At 42.4% G+C, this 20,214-nt stretch overlaps 1 protein-coding gene across 2 annotated transcripts in view; it reads left to right on the top strand.

Annotated features, from left to right (window-relative positions):
• The window catches only part of mecr (mitochondrial trans-2-enoyl-CoA reductase), a 121,232-nt gene that overhangs the window by 55,352 nt on the left and 45,666 nt on the right, over positions 1-20,214 (top strand). Inside the window, exons 7-10 of one of the 2 annotated variants that reach the window (XM_041212936.1) lie at positions 1,119-1,192; positions 2,934-2,994; positions 10,604-10,676; positions 18,874-19,533. In XM_041212936.1, the coding sequence (XP_041068870.1) occupies positions 1,119-1,192; positions 2,934-2,994; positions 10,604-10,676; positions 18,874-19,031 (366 nt within the window). In that variant the 3' untranslated portion in view covers positions 19,032-19,533. Of the gene's footprint in view, positions 1-1,118; positions 1,193-2,933; positions 2,995-10,603; positions 10,677-18,873; positions 19,534-20,214 lie in introns of those variants that run through there. The other variant, XM_041212937.1, reaches the window with a different exon arrangement.

The following is a 20,214-nucleotide window of genomic DNA, read 5'->3' as shown; positions in this document are numbered from 1 at the left end:
GCACTCTCTCTCTCCAGCCATCCTGGAAGGCCTGTTTTTTGACCAGCCGCAGGCAATGTCTTGAATATCAACCCAGCAGCTGCTGACTCCAGAGAAAAAGACAGAAATCGTCTGTCAGCATCTTTAAATTGTCTTGATGCCGAATCCAAAAAGGACCATCAAGCCTGGCCTGAAACCATCCGGGCCATCAATCTGTAGGATCCATAAAGAATTTTTTTTTTTGGTATCTTAAACAATGAAACCTACCCTCCCACTTTGTGTGTGTGTGTGTGTGTGTGTGTGTGTGTTTGTGTGTGAGAGAGTTGGAGCATTTTTATTAGATCGAGTGTGAAGTACAATAAATACTATTTCCTTTTCTTTTAAAAACTTTCAAGAAACCCTCTGTGTGTGTCTTGTACAGCCACAGCACTAAACTGTTAATCACTTACTGAAATGGCAAACAAATCCTTTAAATAAAACCTGTTATAATCAACCAAGAGGTGGCAATAGAGGGGAGCCATTCTCCCACTTCTCATCTGACCGTAACACCTGTTTCTATGCTGCGAAACTGAGATTCTGTGCAACGTAAGAATAAAGATTAATCGCAAGTTTTTGAAGATCAGTAAAATTTTAAAGATGCCATGTTTTTCAAAAGAGTAATTTTTGTTTAATACATTTGTCTAAATGTAATTGTAGCAGATTGCAATTTCAGCAGAAACCCTCCCATTTGTTGAGTGAGTATCTGCAGTTTAGGATATTAAGCCTTGTAAAAAGGATGTTATTTTTATCGAGCAGAGCAGTTTGTAAGACTGATTTTGATATTTGTGGATGATGAGTTCAGCAATAAAAGTGCATAGAATTAGTTGGTTTGTCTTGAAGAATATGCACTATTATAATTTACAGAAGCAAATTACATTTCATGCAAATCTTGACATTGTGCCTGCTGTTCTTGTTTTCACTGTTTCATATAGTATGGAGGAACTGAAGTGCATATGCAAACATTTACAGCCAATCCAGCTAGTGTGTAGGAAAAAGGTGTGTCTATTAACTTAATGTGCAAATTTAAATTGGACAATTGAACTGACAGAAAAAATCCTCAAATTAAAAAATAAACTTTTTGATGCTGTTTCTATAAATAGAAAGTCCCAAGACCACGTCTCGCACTGAATGGTGTTGGAGGCAGAAGTGCTACAGAGATCCTGCGGCATTTGGAGTGAGTAACAAGACTGCAGCGCCAATTTGAATTAAGGATGTATGCATTATAGCAAAAGGGATTACCAGTAAATTCATCTGAAGGATGTACTCCTTGAATAAGCCTGAAAGCAATGCTCAAAAGAAGTTACTCATGCATTTGTGAATGGGCCCCTAGCTGTGACCCTCACAGTTTTTTGTGTTGAAACTTTTATTCACTAACCCACACTGATGAAGTTCACCTTTGTATTCTTCTTATCGTGTCCACGGACAGTCTATACATGGCCCAACTAGAAATGGACACATTTTTGTGCCTTGTTGAATTCGGCAAGATTTGCAACAGTGCAGGGTTCCTCCAGCGATAGGCATTGCAGGAGATGTTGCATAGTCTGTGGCTCAGTTCCACAATCACAAGTTGTCGAGCTGGTTGTATATCCCCATTTGCTTAGTGACACCTTTGAACGACCTACACCAGTCCTAAGTCCGTTAAGGCACTTCCAGGTTGCCCAGTTGCAATTTGTATTGTGTGTGTACTTCATTGTGTGCTGTTGCCTTACTACAGTCACCAATTACAGCTTTCCTCCCCATCCTGGTGGTTTTTGATGCTCAAGTTTTGCTTTACATGAAACAGTAGGACTCTTTCTCCTCTAACAGTCCATTTAAGCTGCAGGTTCACAATGTAGTTGACGCTATTGCCCTGTAGATAATTGCAAATTGCCGCAAAGGTGCTGTACCTGGTCCTTTTGCTGGTGAATTGAACTTGCCGGTGTGCTTACATCCAGAGTTGAAAACTAATACTTAATTGACCTTGCAGAATGCTTTCAATGGTAAATGTATCATTGGAAGCACTTCTACCATCTGACATTTGTGGATGATGAGTTCAGCTGTATGTATTTACAGACGCACTGAAACCTCCCAAGTGCATGGTGGGAGTTTTGCTGTCTGCCAATAGCAAGGCAAATGGCAGGCTCCTGCAGAGCACTTAGTTCTGGTCCACAGCAGGTTTTGATGTTAGCACAAGGATCCTTTTCCCCCAAAAGCCAGAAGCCTCAATTGCAAATGAGAGTTCATAATAACTGCATGCACATTTGTTACATTGAATTAACTCTGCAGTACACTTGGTTGAATTCACCACCAGAGCATTGCAGGATTGTTGTCATTTAAAATGATTCCATAAACAGTAAGTTGTGTCTCGGAGCACACAAACAAAATTTCAAATCTGATCTAAGGTCCTGCCATACTAGAGATTATGGTCATGAGTTAAAACAATCAAAGGGACTCAGGCTCTTTGTTTATGTTGAGGCCCCCTGCAGAGACTTCCCCTTATGACTCCAATCCCAAATAGGTTTATTTAATGGATTTTATTTTCAACGTTGCATGTTTAATGTGTCTGGTTATGCGGCAAGAGGCAGTACAAACATTGCTGATCAAGATATTTGTGAAATGAATTCTGCAAAGTGGATTATGCACTATATCCATTAGAATTGCTCACCTTTGTACAATGCAAATGTCCTTTCTGGAGCACAATGAGTGATGGTGTGAAGAATATTTAAGCTTTGAAATAAAGGGAACATTAATGGAATTGAGAGCACAAGGGTACAAAAAGTAGCAATGGATTTGATAAATGACAGAAAACATTGTAAATTCTGTACCAATCAATCATAATATTGTTCTCTGCTGTAATTACAAGGTTGTTTTGAAATTTCTTTTCATATAAATGTTGTTACCAATAGGCTCTGTCTTCTGTGCCTTTTTTAATGCAGGAAAGGAGGGACTATAGTAACATATGGTGGAATGGCAAAACAGCCTGTCACAGTTCCAGTGGTAAGGAAGTCTATCTGTTTTAAGTGTAAGTTCCCACTTTTGTCATCTGTGAATGGTTTCCCTCTGGTCTTTGTGCAATAACACGGTAAACAAATGTGGGCGTTTTTTTTTCTCTAGTGAAACTATGAACATGGCCCTTTTTGGTGATTTTGCTCAAACTACCAGCCATTTGTTTGCAGGGACACAAGACAAAAATAGCCAGAGAAAATCAACCCCGACAGGTCTTCTCAGCAATTGCGGCTGAAAGAGCAAGCAACCTGCTTCCTGACTCCATCAGTGGCACTCTGTACTAACTGATAAGGTGCAAAAGACCAACATAGGAGGACTCTCGCTGACGTGGTTCCAGGGGTGAGAAACTTCAGCTATGAGGATAGATTTGGAGAGGCTGGGACTGCTCTCCTTGAAAAGAAGAAGGCTGAGAGGAGATTTGATAGAGATGTTCAAAATCATGAGGGGGCTGGACAGAGCAGATAGGGAGAAGCTGTTCACACTCATAAAAGGATCAAGAACGAGAGGGCACAGATTTAGAGTGATTTGCAAAAGAAGCAAGTATGACGTGAGAAAAAATATTTTCACACAACGAGTGGTTCGGGTCTGGAATGCACTACCTAGAAGTAGGGAGTCAAGTTCATTCAAGGGGAATTTGTTTTGTTTGCAAGCAAGAAAATTGATGACCGTAAATAGTCTTTTGCGATGTCACTTTCAGTTTCATTATCATAGTCACATCAGTGGTTGAGCATGACCAGTACGCGTTCCTTCTATGCCCAATATCCTTCTACTTGCAGTTCTAGAACCAATCATGAACCCACAGCCTGGTACTTAATTACCAGGCATAAATATTAATATGTTTATTCACGTTTATTTTGATAGTGAAAATCTTAATGTGCAAATGTTGTTTGGGCAGTTCAGTGAAATGATTGTGTTTAGAGATGAAAAATTAGTTCACTTAGTAACTAAAAGCCCATCATAATTTGTTGGAGTAAGTGCCCTTAGACTCCTTCAGACATCCTTTAATGAGCAAGTAAAAGCTTTGGTTCCTGCTGTGATCCAGCATGAAATACTTTCATCTGCTGTGAACCTATCATCAAGGTACTGAAGTGGTTCTTTCACTCCATTTATGTGGCAAATTCACCTCAAAGAATCTTCTTTGTCTTAAAAATAGATAGCCAGCCTGAGAACAAACATTATGTGCGAGTTCTCATGACATTTTCATTCATTCTTGGGATTGGACGTAACTAGCTAGGCCAGCATTTATTGACCAACCCTAATTGCCCTTCAGAAAATGGTGGTGTGTTGCCTGCTGCAGTCCATGTTGTGTAGGTGCACACACAGTGCTGGTAGGGAGGGAGTTCCAAGATTTTGACCCACTGACAGTGAAGGAATGGCAATATACTTCCAGGTCAGGATGTTGAGTGGCTTAGAGGGGAACTTGCAGGTGGTGGTGTTCCCATGCATCTGCTGCTCTTGTCCTTCTAGATGGTAGTAGTGGTGGGTCTGGAAGTTGCTGCCTAAAGAGCCTAGGTGAGTTCGTGCAGTGCATCTCGTTAGATGGCACGCACTGCTGCCACTGTGCTTAGCTCTATCTATCGCTGGCTGCTTATTCTGTTTGGCACGCAAGTAGCCCTGTGTTATAGCTTCACCAGGATGGCACCTCATTTTTAGGTGTGCCTTGTGCTGCTCCTGGCATGACCTCCTGCACTCTTCACTGAACCGGGGTTGATCCCCTGACTTGGTGGTAATGGTAGAGTGGGTTTATGCTGGGCTGTGAGGTTATGGATTGTGGTTGAGTACAGTTCTGCTGCTGCTGATGGCCCACAGTGCCTCATGGTTGCCCAGCCTTTAGTTGCTAGATCTGTTTGAAATCTATCTCATTTAGCAAGTTGATAATGCCACACAATATGATAGATGGTACCCTCAGTGTGAGGACAGGACTTCATCTCCACAAGGGCTGTGTGGTGGTCACTCCTATTGATACTGTCTTGGACAGATGCACCTACGGCAGGAAAGTTGGTGAGGATGAGTGCAAGTACACTTTTCATTCCTATCGGTTCCTTCACCACCTGCTGCAAACCCAGTCTAGCAGCCCTGACCTTTAGGATTCAACCAGTTATCTACTTGTGTTTGTTTCAAACCAAAGAGCTGTATAGTTATAACTGGAAGTTCTGCATTTTCATGAAGTGGTTTTGACCACAGTAACCCAAAAGTATTGTAACTGCACCTAAAACTCTTGTCATTTTGGTTTGGGTAACAACTTAGAGATCACCTTCAAGTATACCTGCAGCATAAGATCAGTTTTAAAGTTAAAATTAAAGTTGAAAAAGAGCCTTCCTTGGAGCATAGAAACAGCAGTAGGCCATTTCGCCCTTTAAGCCTGTTCCATCATTCAGTGAGATCATGGCTGATCTGCATTCTTACTCCATATGCTTGCCTTTGCCCCATATCCCTTGCTAACTTTGGCTAACAAAAATATATCAATCTGTGTTAAAATTAGCAATTGATCTAACATTACTTGTTTATGGAAGAGAGTTCCAAACTTCACACCACTCCTTGTATAAAGAACTGTTCCCTCCTTTCACTGCTGAATTGTTTGGCTGTGTCCCCAAATCCTAGTTTCTCAAACTAGCAGAAATAGTTTCTCCCAATCTACCCTATCTGTTCCCTTGATATTTTGAAAACTTTGATCAACTTACCCCTTAGACTTGTAAATTCCAGGGAATACAACCCTAATTTCTGTAACCTCTCGCTGTAAGTTGACCCTTTGAGTCCAGGTATCATTCTGATAAATCTATGTTGCATTTCCTCGAAGGCCAGCTTATTCTTCCTAAGATGTGGTGCCCAGAACTACTGATAGTTTTCCAGGTGTGGTCTAACCAGGGCTTTGTAGAGCTGTACATAATTTCTACTCCTTGTGTCCTATTCCTCGATTACTGCTTCCACTGAATAGCTTGTAAGTATCTAATGTTAGATAAGACTTAACAGACGGAGGTTTTTCTACCATTAAAAATTTTATTTGCATTTCATTACACGCAACTTTGCTTTCCTCAATTTGACACTGGCGCAATGCAGCAAGTACAAAAATAACAATTGTCCCAGTTTCTTACCTGGAAATCCAGCAGTTCCTTTCTCGCCTGAGCTTCCGACTCAGACCTGGCAGGAACTTTGTAGCGCAGCATCCTCCTGAGGCCTTCAGTCGAGGGCTAGAGAGTCAGAAGTAGGGAAGCCCCACCACCTTTTTTTATGGCACTAGCTGCAGGTAAGTTTAAAAGTCCACCCACAATCAGAAGCTAGAGAGAAGTTAAGTTTCTAAGGTAACTGGGTGGGGTGGGGGGATGGGGTGGCAGCGGCGGCAAGTGTCAGGTGGTCAGTGAGGGGTGTCGGTTGGTCAGGAGGGGCTCAGGTGTGGACGGTAGATCAGCTGGTCAGTGGGCTGAGGTCAGTTGGTCAGTGGAGAGTAGATCAGTAGGACAGTGGAGGGGGAGGCCTGTTGTTTGGGAGGGATCAGTTGGTGAGGGCGGGGGTCGGATGGTCGGTGGCGGGGAGAGGGTTGGTTGGAGGGGGTTGGGTGGTCGGGGGGGGGTGGTTGGATGGTCAATGAGGGTGGTTCAGTGGGTGGGGTCAGGAGGTCAGTGTGGGGGGATTGGTCATGAGGGGCTCGGGGCATCGGTCGGGGGGGGGTGTCAGGGCGTCATTGTGGAGGGGAGGTGGGCTGGTCAGTGGGGAGTAGACTGGTTGGTCAGTGGAGGGGAGGCCGGTTGGTTGGGGGGATTGGTCAGTTAATGGAAGGATGAGGGTCAGGTGGTCATTGGGAGTGGTTGGTGGGGTCAGTTGGCCGGTGGGGGAGAGGGTTGATTGGTGGAGGGGGAGGTTTGGGCGGCAGGGATTGGGGCATGGGATCAGGTGGTCAGTGGCAGAGGGTCACGTGGTAAGTGGCATAGGGTCAGGTGGTCAGTGGAGGGGTCAGTGGTCAGTGTTGGGGGGATGGGGGTCGGGTGGTCTGTGGTGGGGGGGTGGTCAGTTGGTCAGTGGGCGAATGGGGTTGGGTCGTCAGTGAGGGGCAGCTTTCGGGGTTTGTTCATCAGTGGGCGGGGGGATGTTGGGTGGTCAGTGGGCAGGGTCAGTCAGGGGGTTCGATTGGTTCATAGGGGGCGGTCGGGTTGGTCGGTTGGGGGCTCTTTGGTTAGTGCAGGGTGTCAGATGGGGGTCATTTGGGCAGTAGGGGGGGTGGTCAGCTGCAGTTGTGAGGGGGCGTCGGTCGGGGATCAGGTGGTCAGTGGGGGGGGTGGGGGTCATGTGGTTTGGTGCGGTTCAGGGGGTTGGTCAGTTGGGGGGGGGGGGGGGTGGTGATGGTGTCAGGTGGTCAGGACGTGTTGTCAGGTGGGGGTGTTGCCATGTGCAGTTGGGGGTTGTGGGACGAGTCCCATGAGGGGTCAGTACTATGTTACCCAGAAGGTAGAAGCGAGTTTAATTCATCTAACTCTTCCTTGGTAACTATTATTGTAAGACAGTCGGAACCATCCACAATTGAAATCGTACTTTCGAATGGTTCCAATTGCAGGGCAATTGCCCAACAGAAGTTTGAACTTCCTGGCGAATTGCCAGGCAACCTTACCTGGGGACCTCTGGGGTGGTGGTGAGTCCCCAGTGCATCTTTGGGGTAGCCCCAGTTACAATACTCTGAAGTTGCAGGCCAAGGATTTACCTCATGCCTTTAATGTAGTAAAACATTCTAGGGTGCTTCACAGGAGCATTATAAAATAAAACTTGACATCAGACCGCATAGAGATATTAGGGCAGATGACCAAAAACTTGGTCAAGAGTAAGTAGAGTCATAAAAGGAGGAAGGAAAGGAAAAGAATTGAGGGGAGGGAATTCCAGAACATAGGGCCCAGGCAGCTGAAGAAATAGCCAGCAAGGGTGGAGTGATTAAAATCAGGGATGTTCAAAGAGGCCAGAGTTAAAGAAGCACAGACATCTGGAAGGGTTGTGGGACAAAGGAGATCACAGAAATATGGAGAGATGAAGCAATAGAAAGACTTGAAAACAAAGGTGAGAGTTTTTAAATAGAGGCATGGCTTAACTGGGAGCCAATGTAGGTCAGTGAGCAGTGCAGGTACTTGGTGCGAATTAGAACATGTGCAATAGGGTTTTCATTGCCCACATGTTTACAGAAGTTGCAACTGATCGTAGCCTGTTTGTGCCTGTTGGGAAATTGTTCTGCATTAAGACATTCCGGTAATTGAGCTATGTCGATATTTGATTGTATGATACACTCCCTGAATTTGTTTCGAAGTTAATTTAATTGAGGCAGAATATGTTTCGTACAGCCAGTGGGGGGGAAAAAAACATTTCAGCTCTTTACAGTTTATGAAATGTCAAGAACATTGCTTTGATCAATAGAGACTGAGTAGCATTTGGGGAAGGATTTAAATTTAACAGTTTTGATCATTTTGAAATTAAACTATTCAAGTGCTGAACTTTTCAAATGGTTTAAATAATTACTCTTTTGACAGTTTCCAATAAATTGCCTTTGGTATTGCCCATAGTCAGCTGCGCAATATTAGCCTGTTTCAATATGATGGTGGGAGTTGGGAGACTTCAGAAACTTTTTTCATAGAGCCTCCCTGTGCTCAGTGCCTGCAGTTACATTATTTACAATAGTAAGTGTTGGTGACAGGTAATATGTAACATTTTTCATAACAGTTTAGGACTCTTTCAGAAATTTTTCCAGAGTTTAAATTTTAGTGAGCTGCTGGCCAGCTGTTTTTTGGGGCTCAATCCACTTCCTCAGTTTTTGTTGGTATCTTTCACCCAATTTTCCTTCCTTCTCCTCCTCCTGAAAGTACTGACTCATCCTGAGGTATTTTTCCACAGATGCTAACTGCTTCCATTTGTAGCCCCTACCCTTCCCTTCCCACAGTGCCTTTCCATGCAAATACAGGAGGTATTACACCTGCCCTTTTACCTCCTCCCTTGAGACCATTGAAGGCCTCAAACACTTGTTCCAGTTGATTTATTTGTAATTCTTTCAATTTAATATACTGTATTTACTGCTCACACTGCAGTCTGTCTCTAAATTGGGGAGACAAAAGATAAATTGGGTGACCACTTTGTGAAACTGCTCCATTCAGTATGCAAGCGTGACCTGGAGTTTTTGGTCACCTGTCATTATAATTCTCCACATTGCTCCAACTCTGACCTTTCTGTCCTCAGTCGCCTGCAGTGTTCCAGAAGTGACACTTGCATAATCTCAAAAAACATCTTCCCCTCTTTTGATTAGTCACTTTACAACCTCCTGGACTTGATATTGAGTTCAGTAATTTTAGATTGGACCCTCTGTCCCCATTTTGTTTCTTTTTTCTTTGCTGGTTTTGGCTTTTCTCTCTTTTTTGCTTTTGGGCAGCAGATGTTCACAATCCTGCCTTTCGCACCTCTTGCCGCACATTTTGTTTCTTTATGAAAGCAAATTGCTGCAGATGCTGGAAATCTGAAATAAAAACAAAAATGCTGGAAATATTCAGCAGGCAACATCTATGGAGAGAAACAGTCAACGCTTCAGGTGGATGGCCTTTCAGATTTTTTCTTTATTTGTCCTGGTCCATTGCATTTGATCCCACAATGAACCCTTTTGAAATTTAATTTCTTGCCTTCCACCCTGTTACAAACCTTCCCTCGTGACTTCCTCAACCCAACCACCCCACCCCACCCCACCACTGCACAGTGCCCCCATTTCATTTGTTTAAAACCTATTGCATCTCACCTTCCCATTTATGATGAAAGGTGATGGACCTGAAATGTTAACTCAGTGTTTCTCTCTCCACAAAACCTGCTGGGTATTTCTAGCATTTTCTGTTTTCAGTCAGCATATTACCTCACTCTGATGCTGCCTACACCTGATGCTCCTAAACATACCAGCAGGGGTTAGTAGATAGTGTTAGGAACAAAGCCCTTGCCTAATCCAAGCTGAGAGACTGGTCCCCAAGTGATGTGCCAACTCTTGCCTCAGCTGAGACACACTTAACTCTGTACAAACGGGATTTAAATTTCGGAACTTCAGTCTTATTGGCTTTGTATAATGCAGGTATTGCATATGTTTAAAATAAAATGTCTAACCCAACAGCTGCACAGGGATTTCCTGATCGCTTTTAATCCCACCCAGACCTTCCAAACCCATGACCCCTACTGCCTCGCAGAACAAAGGCACCACTCACATGGAAACATCACCACTTGCAAGTTTCCTTCCAAGTCATACATCATCCTGACTTGGGACTATGTTGCCTTCATCGTAGCCATTCCTTCATCATCATTGCCTCAAAATCCTGGAACTCCCTGCTTTACAGCACTGTGGGGGTGTACCTGCAGCAGTTCAAAGAGGCCTCTCATCGGCATTTTCACTAGTCCAATTAGGGATGGACAATAAATGCTGGCCTTGCCCCTGGCACCCACATTCCATTAACAAATATAAAAAAAATCCACTGGATTGTCAGGTGAGTTATTGTGTCTGTGCCCAGCCCAAAATTATTAACCCAAAATTATTGATCATTTCAGAAGATCCTATTTTGTTTGATCAGGATAATGATGTCTGAGTTTTAACATTTCCTGCTTTTTCTAGAGTGCACTTATTTTCAACAATGTTAAAATCCGTGGATTCTGGGTGACACAGTGGAAACGAGACCAAGGGCATGGTGAGTGGAACTTTGAAGCTGAAATCTGTATTAAGGATTTTGCGCAGATTGATAACTTAAATTCTGATGGAAATTACAGGGAAGTATGGCACCTGAAAGCTATTCAAAGAGTAAAAATACAACTGGTGTGTTGTAATTGTAAGGAGAAAGGGGAAAAAAAACAACAAGGGCCCTTTTCCATGCTCTCAGTTGTTGATCCCCAGCTGATTTCAGGGTTGGCAAAGACTAGATTGGCCAAGTTCCTTATTCTATAGCACAACCAACAGTGTAAATTGGGATTAAAACTTAGGACCTTCCAGTCTTTGTGCCTGTTGCAAATTTTAGATCTGAGCGAGGTAGCTCTCGGGTTTTGTAAGTAGACCATGTATCCTTTACAATGAGAGTTTATTTTGACTGCCCAGTGTCTCGTCATATGATAAAGTGGTCAGGAAGTTGTAACAATGAACACCTTTTATTGAGCTGGATACTGTGATCTTATGTATGCCTCCACATAATCTCTCAACATCCAAAAGACACGTTTGTAGGAGCCCTAAACAACAGTAAAACCCAGGCTAAGTTTTTGAGTAAATGCATTAAGCTGTCATGGAATGAGGCCTGCGATGAGGCCACAGGCATGGTAATGGTAGTTAGTTGCAAATTGGAAGGGAGTTCTTTTCCTGAGCCGGCAGGGGAAGACCACTGAATTTCAACCAGGTCCAGGTCATGGCAGCCTAGCTCACAGTCCCAGAGTCATAAATTCAGATGCCACTGTTGCCAGGGTAGCCACCAATCATCCAAGTGCTCCCATTTGCAGTAAAAATGTTATGCCTGTGGGAAGGTCAGTCACAGCCAGCTGGCATGCAGGAGCAGAGGAAACAGTCGTGCTGCAGGTCGCAGTGATGTACCAGGTTGAGGCTGTGGTAGATCTAAAGCTAGTTCAGGAGCCAGGAAGTCCTCTAATGAACATACGGTAGATGTGGAAACAGAAATTGATGTTATCGAGCAGGAAGATCAAGAGTTGTACTCGGAAAGCAAGAAAAACAGTACATGAAAGATGAGAGTAAAAGGTTTAGTGATAAAATTCCAGCACCCATAATAGAAATGAAAGTCAGAGATTCACAACTTACTTTCAACATTGATATAGCTGCAGTGGTGTCTTATCTCAGAAGGATGGTACAAGAAGTTGCTAAGTCACAATCCCTTACACGCAATTAGTGTGAAATTGACTAGCAATTCCAAAAGCAGTATTGCTCTAGTAGGTGAAGTTAGTGTTAGGATGGAATATGATGACGCATCCTATTATTTGTCATTGGGTTGTTGTAGGAGGGAAGAAGGAATTGGCTTATGAGCCAAGTTATTCACAGTAGGAATCTGTAAGTGATGTCTGACATTGAGGAAGTGCTATGACAGCAGAAAGCGGCCTTTGAGCAAGGACCACCAAATGTTAAATCAGGCATCGCAAAGCTGAAGTCAAGATAAAGGACAATGCACAACTCACATTTTGCAAGGCTAGGCTAGTGCATTCTGCACATAAAGAGCTGGATTGATTAGGAAGAACAGGGTGAGGAGCAGTGAATGGGCCACACCCATTTTTGTAGTTCAAAAAGCAGACAGATCAGTTTGGATTTGTAGAGATTATAAACAGTGAATGAAGATTTGTTTTCTAATTTAGCAAATGGGAAGGTGTTCAGTAAGAGTGATTTGCAATTCGAATTAACCTACAAGGTGAGCGAGGAATTGCGTACCATTCGTAAATGCAAAGCGCTGTACCCATATGAAAGGTGGTGTCTGCTGGTCTATTTGGTGTGCCTACTGCTTCTGCAGTATTCCAGAGTGTCATGGATGAGATACTAGGTGGGATGAAAGGAGTGTGGTGCTTCTTGGATGACATTCAGATTAGTAATAAGACAGAGAAAGAGCACATTGCAAGACTGAACAAAGTCCTAAATCAACTTCGGGTATGACATCAAAGCAAATAAGTACAAATGTTGCTTCATGGTGCCAAGTGTAACATTCCTGGGTTATCAAGTAGATGCTGAAGGTATCCACCCAATGCCAGAGAGGGTTGAGGGGATTCTAAAAGCAGAGAGAACAATGAAGAACTCAAAACATTGAGTGATTGTTGTATATTATTCTAAATTTATCCCTGACTTGGCTAATACATTAACTCTATTGTATCAACCGCTCAAAGATAGAATAGCTTGGGAGTGGTCTGTGGAGTGTCAGAAAGCACTTGAAGTGAAGTACTGACTGGTGATCTATTTTCACCCATCATGATCCCAAGAAGCAATTGATTTTAACGTGCAATGTCTTATCACAACAGTTAAGTATGGTGTTATCTAATTATAATGGAAGATGATATGGAAGGACCTGTAGAATATGCTTCAGGCACTTTAACAAAGCCAGCGAAAAATGATTCACAAGGCAAGAGACATTAGTGATCATATATGGTATCATGAAGTTCCCCAAATACTTGTACAGTCAGAAGTTCACTTTGTTAACTGACCACCAAGCCCTTACCAATCAAATTTGGTTAAGAGAATGGAATGCTATCCTTATCGTCAGCATAGCTGCAGAAATGGGTGTTGATGACCCATCAGTATAATAAGTATCATAAGTGACGAGATTATGCAAATAACTGATGTTCTTTCAGGACTTCCTGTGAACACTGATACATTTCTGACCACTGAGACACTCTCCGCGCACACACTCCCAACACACACACTCTCACCCCTCTCACACGCACACTAACCACTCAACCCTCTCACGCATGCGCTCTCTCCCCGCCCCCCCCCCCAACCAGCGCATGCGCTCTCCCTCCCCTGGCGCACGCACTCTGTCTCTTCCCCCCACCTCGCACATGTGCACCCCCTCCCATCCTCCCCCTTCACGCACTCCTCCACCCTAGAATGAGATTGTCATAGCAAACGGTGGCCTCACAATATCAGCTCAATAAATAACTGATCTCGTCAAATTTGCGGTTTCAGTAACTCTTTTAATGCAATCCATTGACTGTTGTACATGGAAGAAGCAGTGTCAATAATGCCCAATACTATGCTTCACCTGTCACTGTTGCAACTCAAAGTGCTTGTAGAAAATAATACATACTCTATCTCAGGCATTTTCCTTTCCTGAGGATTAAATTGCTTCGAATTCAAAACCCAAAGAACAGTTAAAATCTTTAATTCTGAAACAACACTAGTCTTACAAGTATATCCCTAAATTAAAATGGGCACTAGTGCCCTTTCTAGTCCTGCAAGAGTGCCATTGCAAGGTATTTGCAGTGTCTTTTATGGATTTGTAGAATAGTTGAAAAGTTTTTGCACTGCTCTGTCCTCTGTGTTGTATAATGTTCATAACTGGGATCATGTGTAAATTAGCTTTAGATGCGGCATATCCATCTAGCTAATAGTGTCTATGGCCACACGTTCATGTGGTCTTCTGAAATTCTCAGAGGTATTTCCCAATGTTTCGAAGGTGTTCAGTACAAAGCAAATATTCTTGCAGTTGTTCATAGTCACGTAAACATGGGTCTGATGGACTTGCCCTCAGCACAAGTCGGCTGTTTTCCCCGGTTTGCTCTGCTTCAAAAGATCACTCACGGGAAAAATAAAAGACACAGGCGTTTTTTGCGTATTGCTTCTGTTTATTAAATATATGGTCTATTGATGCTTTGCAGATATCCAAACAGTTAACATACATGTTTTAATTAACACCTCTCATAGAGCAAGTGACCAGTGAATGTGAGCCCAGCACATGCCCATCTGGCAGTGCAATAAAAGAAGACAAAGCTGACTGCTGTGTTCATGACACTGTAGCCCACTCTGAAATAATGAGGTTGAAAATTCCAAAACATTTATCACAGATGTTTGTAGTGGATTAATTTGTCATTTGCTACAAAAACCCAACCACTGCTTGATGTAAGTAATGTCAATGGCCTCAAGGTAGATAGGATGATGTCAGCAGTTTCTGCTGAGTGGCCCTCGCCTTATCAGTTTTTCCTGATAACCTGCAGGACGTAGAAGATGCTCATTAAATAGGTGGCATACTGTTGAAGCAGGTTGAGAAAATTAAATGCTTCATTGTTGGGAGTATCACTGGTTCTTGAACTAGTAAATTCAACACCCTTGCAAAGCATGGTTGTGTTGCCCATCTCGGTACTCTCGTGAAACCATCAGCTTCCTTTCTTTCAATTTTCTGTAAGCATCTACTTATCAGGCAAAATGGAGGAAATGCATAGAAAAAATGGCTTTGCCAGGTGATTGAAAAGGCATGTTGGCATGGCACCAGGTCCTGGTAGCAAGAAACATAGTTTTCTACCGGTGCATTTAAAAGTGAAGCAAAAAGATCAACGTCTGGTTTTTCATACAAATTGCACAGCTGTAGGAAAACAATCCCATCTGGCTTCCTTTCAAGCTGGTCATTGATTTTCCTTGATTTATTATCAGCTATTGATTCAAGACACCAGACAAATGCTTTGCGGTGACCCAAATGTCTCTAGAAATGCACCGTTTATAGAAAATCTTGACTAATTCATTACATGTCTGTGATTTTGTTCCTTCTGTATTGTTTATGTACACCACCACAGTTGTGTTGTCTAGTTACTTAGCAATATGTACATGGCTGTTATGTGTACAAAAAGCTTGCAAGGAAAAAAAGCAGCCTTCAACTCTAAATAATTAATTTCATTTCTTACTGCTTGTGCTTTCTCTTCAGAATTTCGTCTTTCTCGAATATGTGTGGTACCATTGTATATACCCCATCCTAAGCCTGAGCCATCACTTGTGACTTGTATTGTTGGTGTCCCCTTATCAATATTATTGACTGCAGTTGACACATTGTCAAATCACCAAGTTAGCTCATCGCGAGCTGCAGGAGAAAAGAATCACTTTTCTGTCAAAATTCCCTATATTTTCTTTCAAAGCCCGTGTTTTTTTCCTTTTCAAGCTCCCTACAATGCAATGGCCCTTATTGTACACCAGGGAAAACAACCGCTAATTTTCCAATCACAGAGGAAACAAATTGTATTGATGGTGAATGTAAGGCCAACAAGTGTTTGCAGAGGCAACATATTTCCTCTGATTTTGCTTCAGTGACTTGCATTGTGGAGGAGTTCAGTATAAATCCTAGAAAGATAATTTCATATGCTGTGTCATGTACTGATTTGTATTGGTGTATGAACGAAACCATCTTTATGGCTGCTCAAATCGGCCTCTATGTTCGGTTTCAGTTGTGACTTAAAAAAAAAACGGCTGCACACTTTCACAGACTTGAGATGCATTAGTACAACCTGTTGAAGTTGAAAGGTATCTTAATTTTGGCTCAGCTGGTGTCTGTTTGACAGCTGATGGGGTGGCGGGCAATTTCCCACACTTGGACCCCAAGGCACTTGCCTGTTCTGCATATGGTGGTTGAGGTCATGCTTGACCGCTAAAGGTACTTCCCCCTTGGATGGCAACCATCCTGCATCCTGGCATTTCTGACAAGGAAAAAGCAAACTTGCACTGTCTGCTATAGGAGTGCAATGTGGGTTGTAGCGTACTCTAAACTGAGTGCTTGTCCATTTCTTTCACAGTCTTATGGAGATCATCTACAAGCAGCCACTGAGTTGTCTTTACACTCAGTTTGCTCAGATATGTGTATCAAGATCAGGCTTTATTAGGTCTTTCCTGAGCTGATTCCACTCGAAGCTGGCATTGGCTAGCAGAACAATAACATGCTGTTGAGTTTCACTGAGAGCACTATCATTTGTAGAATCCTGTGATCCCTTTCACCAGGGAGATTTGGCACCTCTGAAGTTTCATGTCCAAACTGCGGACTGAGCAATTCCAGTTTTCCCAAATCGAGGGATTCACCTTTGGGACCAACAAATTGCAGTTATCTGGCTTGAGATGCTTATGGCATTTTTCTGACACGTACTTCCCCTCAAGGGAACTTGTTAAAAGAAAATTCACACTCCCCACATGTTCATCACTGAGCGGGTCTCCCTCAGAGGGGGAAGCAAATCTCGATGCAAAACCAATCAATTGTTTTTCACGTTGCTTTGTAGTTTTGTCACCTCCAGCTGATTGGTTTCCCATGGGTGGTTTACCTTTGACCGGAGTAGCACAGGATCTACATCTGTCAGTATCAAGTGGTTCATCAGAATCTGGATGTGGAACTACTGCTCTTTAGGATATGGTATAATCATACTCGTAATCAGTGCTCCCATGTTTCTGTTCAGCATAGAGATCATAGGATTTGAGCCAGAATATTGCTTATAATCAGCCAAGTCTTCATGCCCGTCTGCTTGAGTGTGGTGACTTCTTGCCTGATGTGACCGATTAACACCACTTGCCCTCCCACTGGGGCTGCCACTTCTAGTACTGTTATAGGCAAAACGAGCTTCAACCATAGTTTTCAGCTGTTTGCTTTCCTCTTTTGACCCCAGGAAATATAGCTTCCAAACATTCCCTATAGGAGTTAATAGTCCCTTTCTGCCTCTCAATCTTCTTGAATCTGGCAGATTTAGTTTTAGTTTACCAACCTAACTCCGCAGAGCTGGCTGTTATAGTCTCATCCTTTGGGGGCTTGTGCTTCACACTGCCTGCTGAGTTATTGTCTGCCCCGTGGGGTCAGCCTTGCTCTAGAACCCTCTGGCTTCGCTTTGTGTTTCTTTCATTATCCTTCCTGTTTCTCAAAACACAACATGTAAAAAATTTTACAAATCGCAATATTTTTCTCAGAGATTTGGATAAATTCTCTTGCATTCTCGTGCTTAGCATGATAAGGCTTGCAACATGGCAGATGAACTGGCTGTGCTTGCACAAATGGGACCTCTCACCGTTATGAAATAAATGGCTGCTTGTTGTGAGTCCACCAATTAATCTTTTCTCAATGAAATACGCTAAAGTATTTAAATAAAACTCCAGTAAGGTTGCAGAACTTCAGACTTGCCAGATCCTAACAGATATGATTGCATGTTATTACAATTACCTTTTCAATGATAGTTCTTACAAAGTAGCAATTAATTTTCTATGCATTTCTTAAGTTAAACCTCCCTTACACCATTGTATTTGGTGCAGTTTGGAAAGTAATTTTCAGACCAAAGATATCCATCACAGTCTGCATAAACTTACATAGACTTTTGCAAAATATTTCAATATTGAAGCAAAACTGCTGATTTTATTTTAAGTTATTTAGTAAGTTTGTGATGAGTAAAGAGTAACATGCAGTAAAACTTTTTAGTAAGCATTACGTATATGGTAAGCAAAAGGTATATACATTAAGGGTCCATAATGCATGTACTTCCATGCTTTTTGGTGCAAGAATAGAAATACTGGTCCTTTAAGTGCTTTGTGTTTTAGTTTAAAAGAATGCATTTAATGGTTAACAGTGTAATAAAAACAGAAAACCCTGGAAACACTCAGAAGTTCAGGCAACATCTGTGAAGAGAGACAGTTAACATTTAATTACCAGAAGCTCTGAAGAAGTCACACGGACTCGAAACATTAACTCTGTTTCTCTGCTCACAGATGCTGTCAGACCTGCTGAGTTTTTCCAGCATTTTCTGTTGCTATTTCAGATTTCCAGCATCCACAGTATTTTGCTTTTATTTTAACATTTAATTACTATTCATCAGAATTCAAGAAAGGACCTGTGTCATATTATTCTTGTGTAACTATTTAAATTGTTACAGTAGTTTGGAATTTCAATCAGCCAGAATGCATCTGTACATATTGCTCTTTCCTATTAGCATTAATATCCGACCAGAGTTAGGAATCATATCATCAACGTCATCATCATCATCACGCACCAACATCAAAGATCATTTCTCATTTTCACCCTATTACCTCGCTAACAAGAGTCCTGGCCAAAATCCACCACCAATATTTCAGTGTGCCCCATTGGTATATTGGGCAGAAATTGTGGCTGGAGAACTATCAACACCTGATTCTGTTAAAACTGTTGGGTCATTGTCTATTATACTCACAAGCTGAGGTCCACTTGCTTAGGAATGGCTGGGAATCTGGAGGGAGTGGAGACCTGCTGTAGTAAGTTTCCTTCCCTTCCACATAGTACCCGGCAACTGTGTGTTCCCAGTAAGTGTGAACAAAAAAATCAGCCTTCTAATCTTCTACTGATTTTTTTTTTTCCCCCTAACTGCTTGGTGTAATACAACAGGATCAAAAGCTACTACCTTCATATCTGATTTAAAGTTGTGTTTCTATATTGTCAGACTTGTTGCAGGAAATGATCTCCGAGCTGTGTGACTTCATTCAAGCAGGGATGCTGATGGCGCCAGTTTGCACCAAGATTAAATTCCAGGATTATCAAACTGCTCTCGAAGCTGCTGCAACACCGTTTATATCCAGCAAGCAAATCTTAATCATGTGACTTCTTTCAAAACTGTAATTAATCTTCTAAAAAAATTACAAATTGTGATATTCTCTTCAGAAAGACAAAGGAGCAGCTTTTTCTCCCAACTGCTTAATCCAGTCTGAAATGTTAAGGCCTGCCCAACATATCTTGGTTTCATAATGCTATCTCTAGAAGTGGGCGGTTAATTGTTTGAAATGGACTGGGTCTGTGCAATGTATATATTAAAACAGTGTAGCTATCATGCAAATTGTGCCACTTTCTCTTCCTCTGGATTTTCACTGTCTAGACAGCAGCTCAGTGACAAGAACCTGCCATAATTGGGGGAAATAGGTTACATACTGGAAGGATGTAAGGAGGATGCACAATACCCACCACCATGAATTTTCAAAAATTGTTCGGTTTGAAAATAAACTTATAAATTGAAACGGAAAATAACGATGAAATGGTTTTTAGTTTGTAATTTATGTTTAATTATAGAATTAAAAAAAGTATAGAATGAGGCCTTTTAGCTCATTGAGTTTGCGCCAGCTCTTTCAAAGGGGAATCCAATTAGAACCACTTTTGTTCTATGACATCTTTGTCATTTAATCTCCCCTGCCCTCTAACCTATCCCTGACCTTCCCTTTTGCTCCACCTCACTCTCTCTCCTTTTTCAACAACATACAACCAATCACATTTCTACGTCTCTTCAGTTCCAAAGAAGAGTATTTTTTATTCATTCACAGGATGTAGGCTTCGCTGGCTGGGCCAGCATTTATTGCCTATCACTGGTTGCCCTTGAGAAGGTGATGGTGAGCTGCCTTCTTGAACCGCTGAAGTCCATGTGGTGTAGGTACACCCACAGTGCTGTTAGGAAGGCAGTTCCAGAATTTTGACCCAGTGACAGTGAAGGAATGTCGATATATTTCCAAGCCAGGATGGTGAGTGACTTGGAGGGGAACTTCCAGGTGCTGGTGTTCCCAATCTGTCTGCTGCCCTTATTCTTCTAGATGGTAGTGATCGTGGGTTTGGAAGGTGCTACAGTGCATCTTGTAGATGGTACACAGCGCTGCTACTGTTGGTGGTGGAGGGGGTGAATGTTTGTGGATGTAGTGCCAATCAAGTGGGCTGTTTTGTCCTGGATGGTGTCAAGCTTCTTGGAGTGTTGTGGGAGCTGCACTCATCCAGGCAAGTGGGGAGTATTCCATCACATTCCTGA

This window comes from Carcharodon carcharias, chromosome 19 (genome assembly GCF_017639515.1).
Source record: "Carcharodon carcharias isolate sCarCar2 chromosome 19, sCarCar2.pri, whole genome shotgun sequence".
Taxonomy (NCBI): Eukaryota; Metazoa; Chordata; class Chondrichthyes; order Lamniformes; family Lamnidae; genus Carcharodon; species Carcharodon carcharias.
This window is presented reverse-complemented; position numbering and strand designations above follow the sequence as displayed.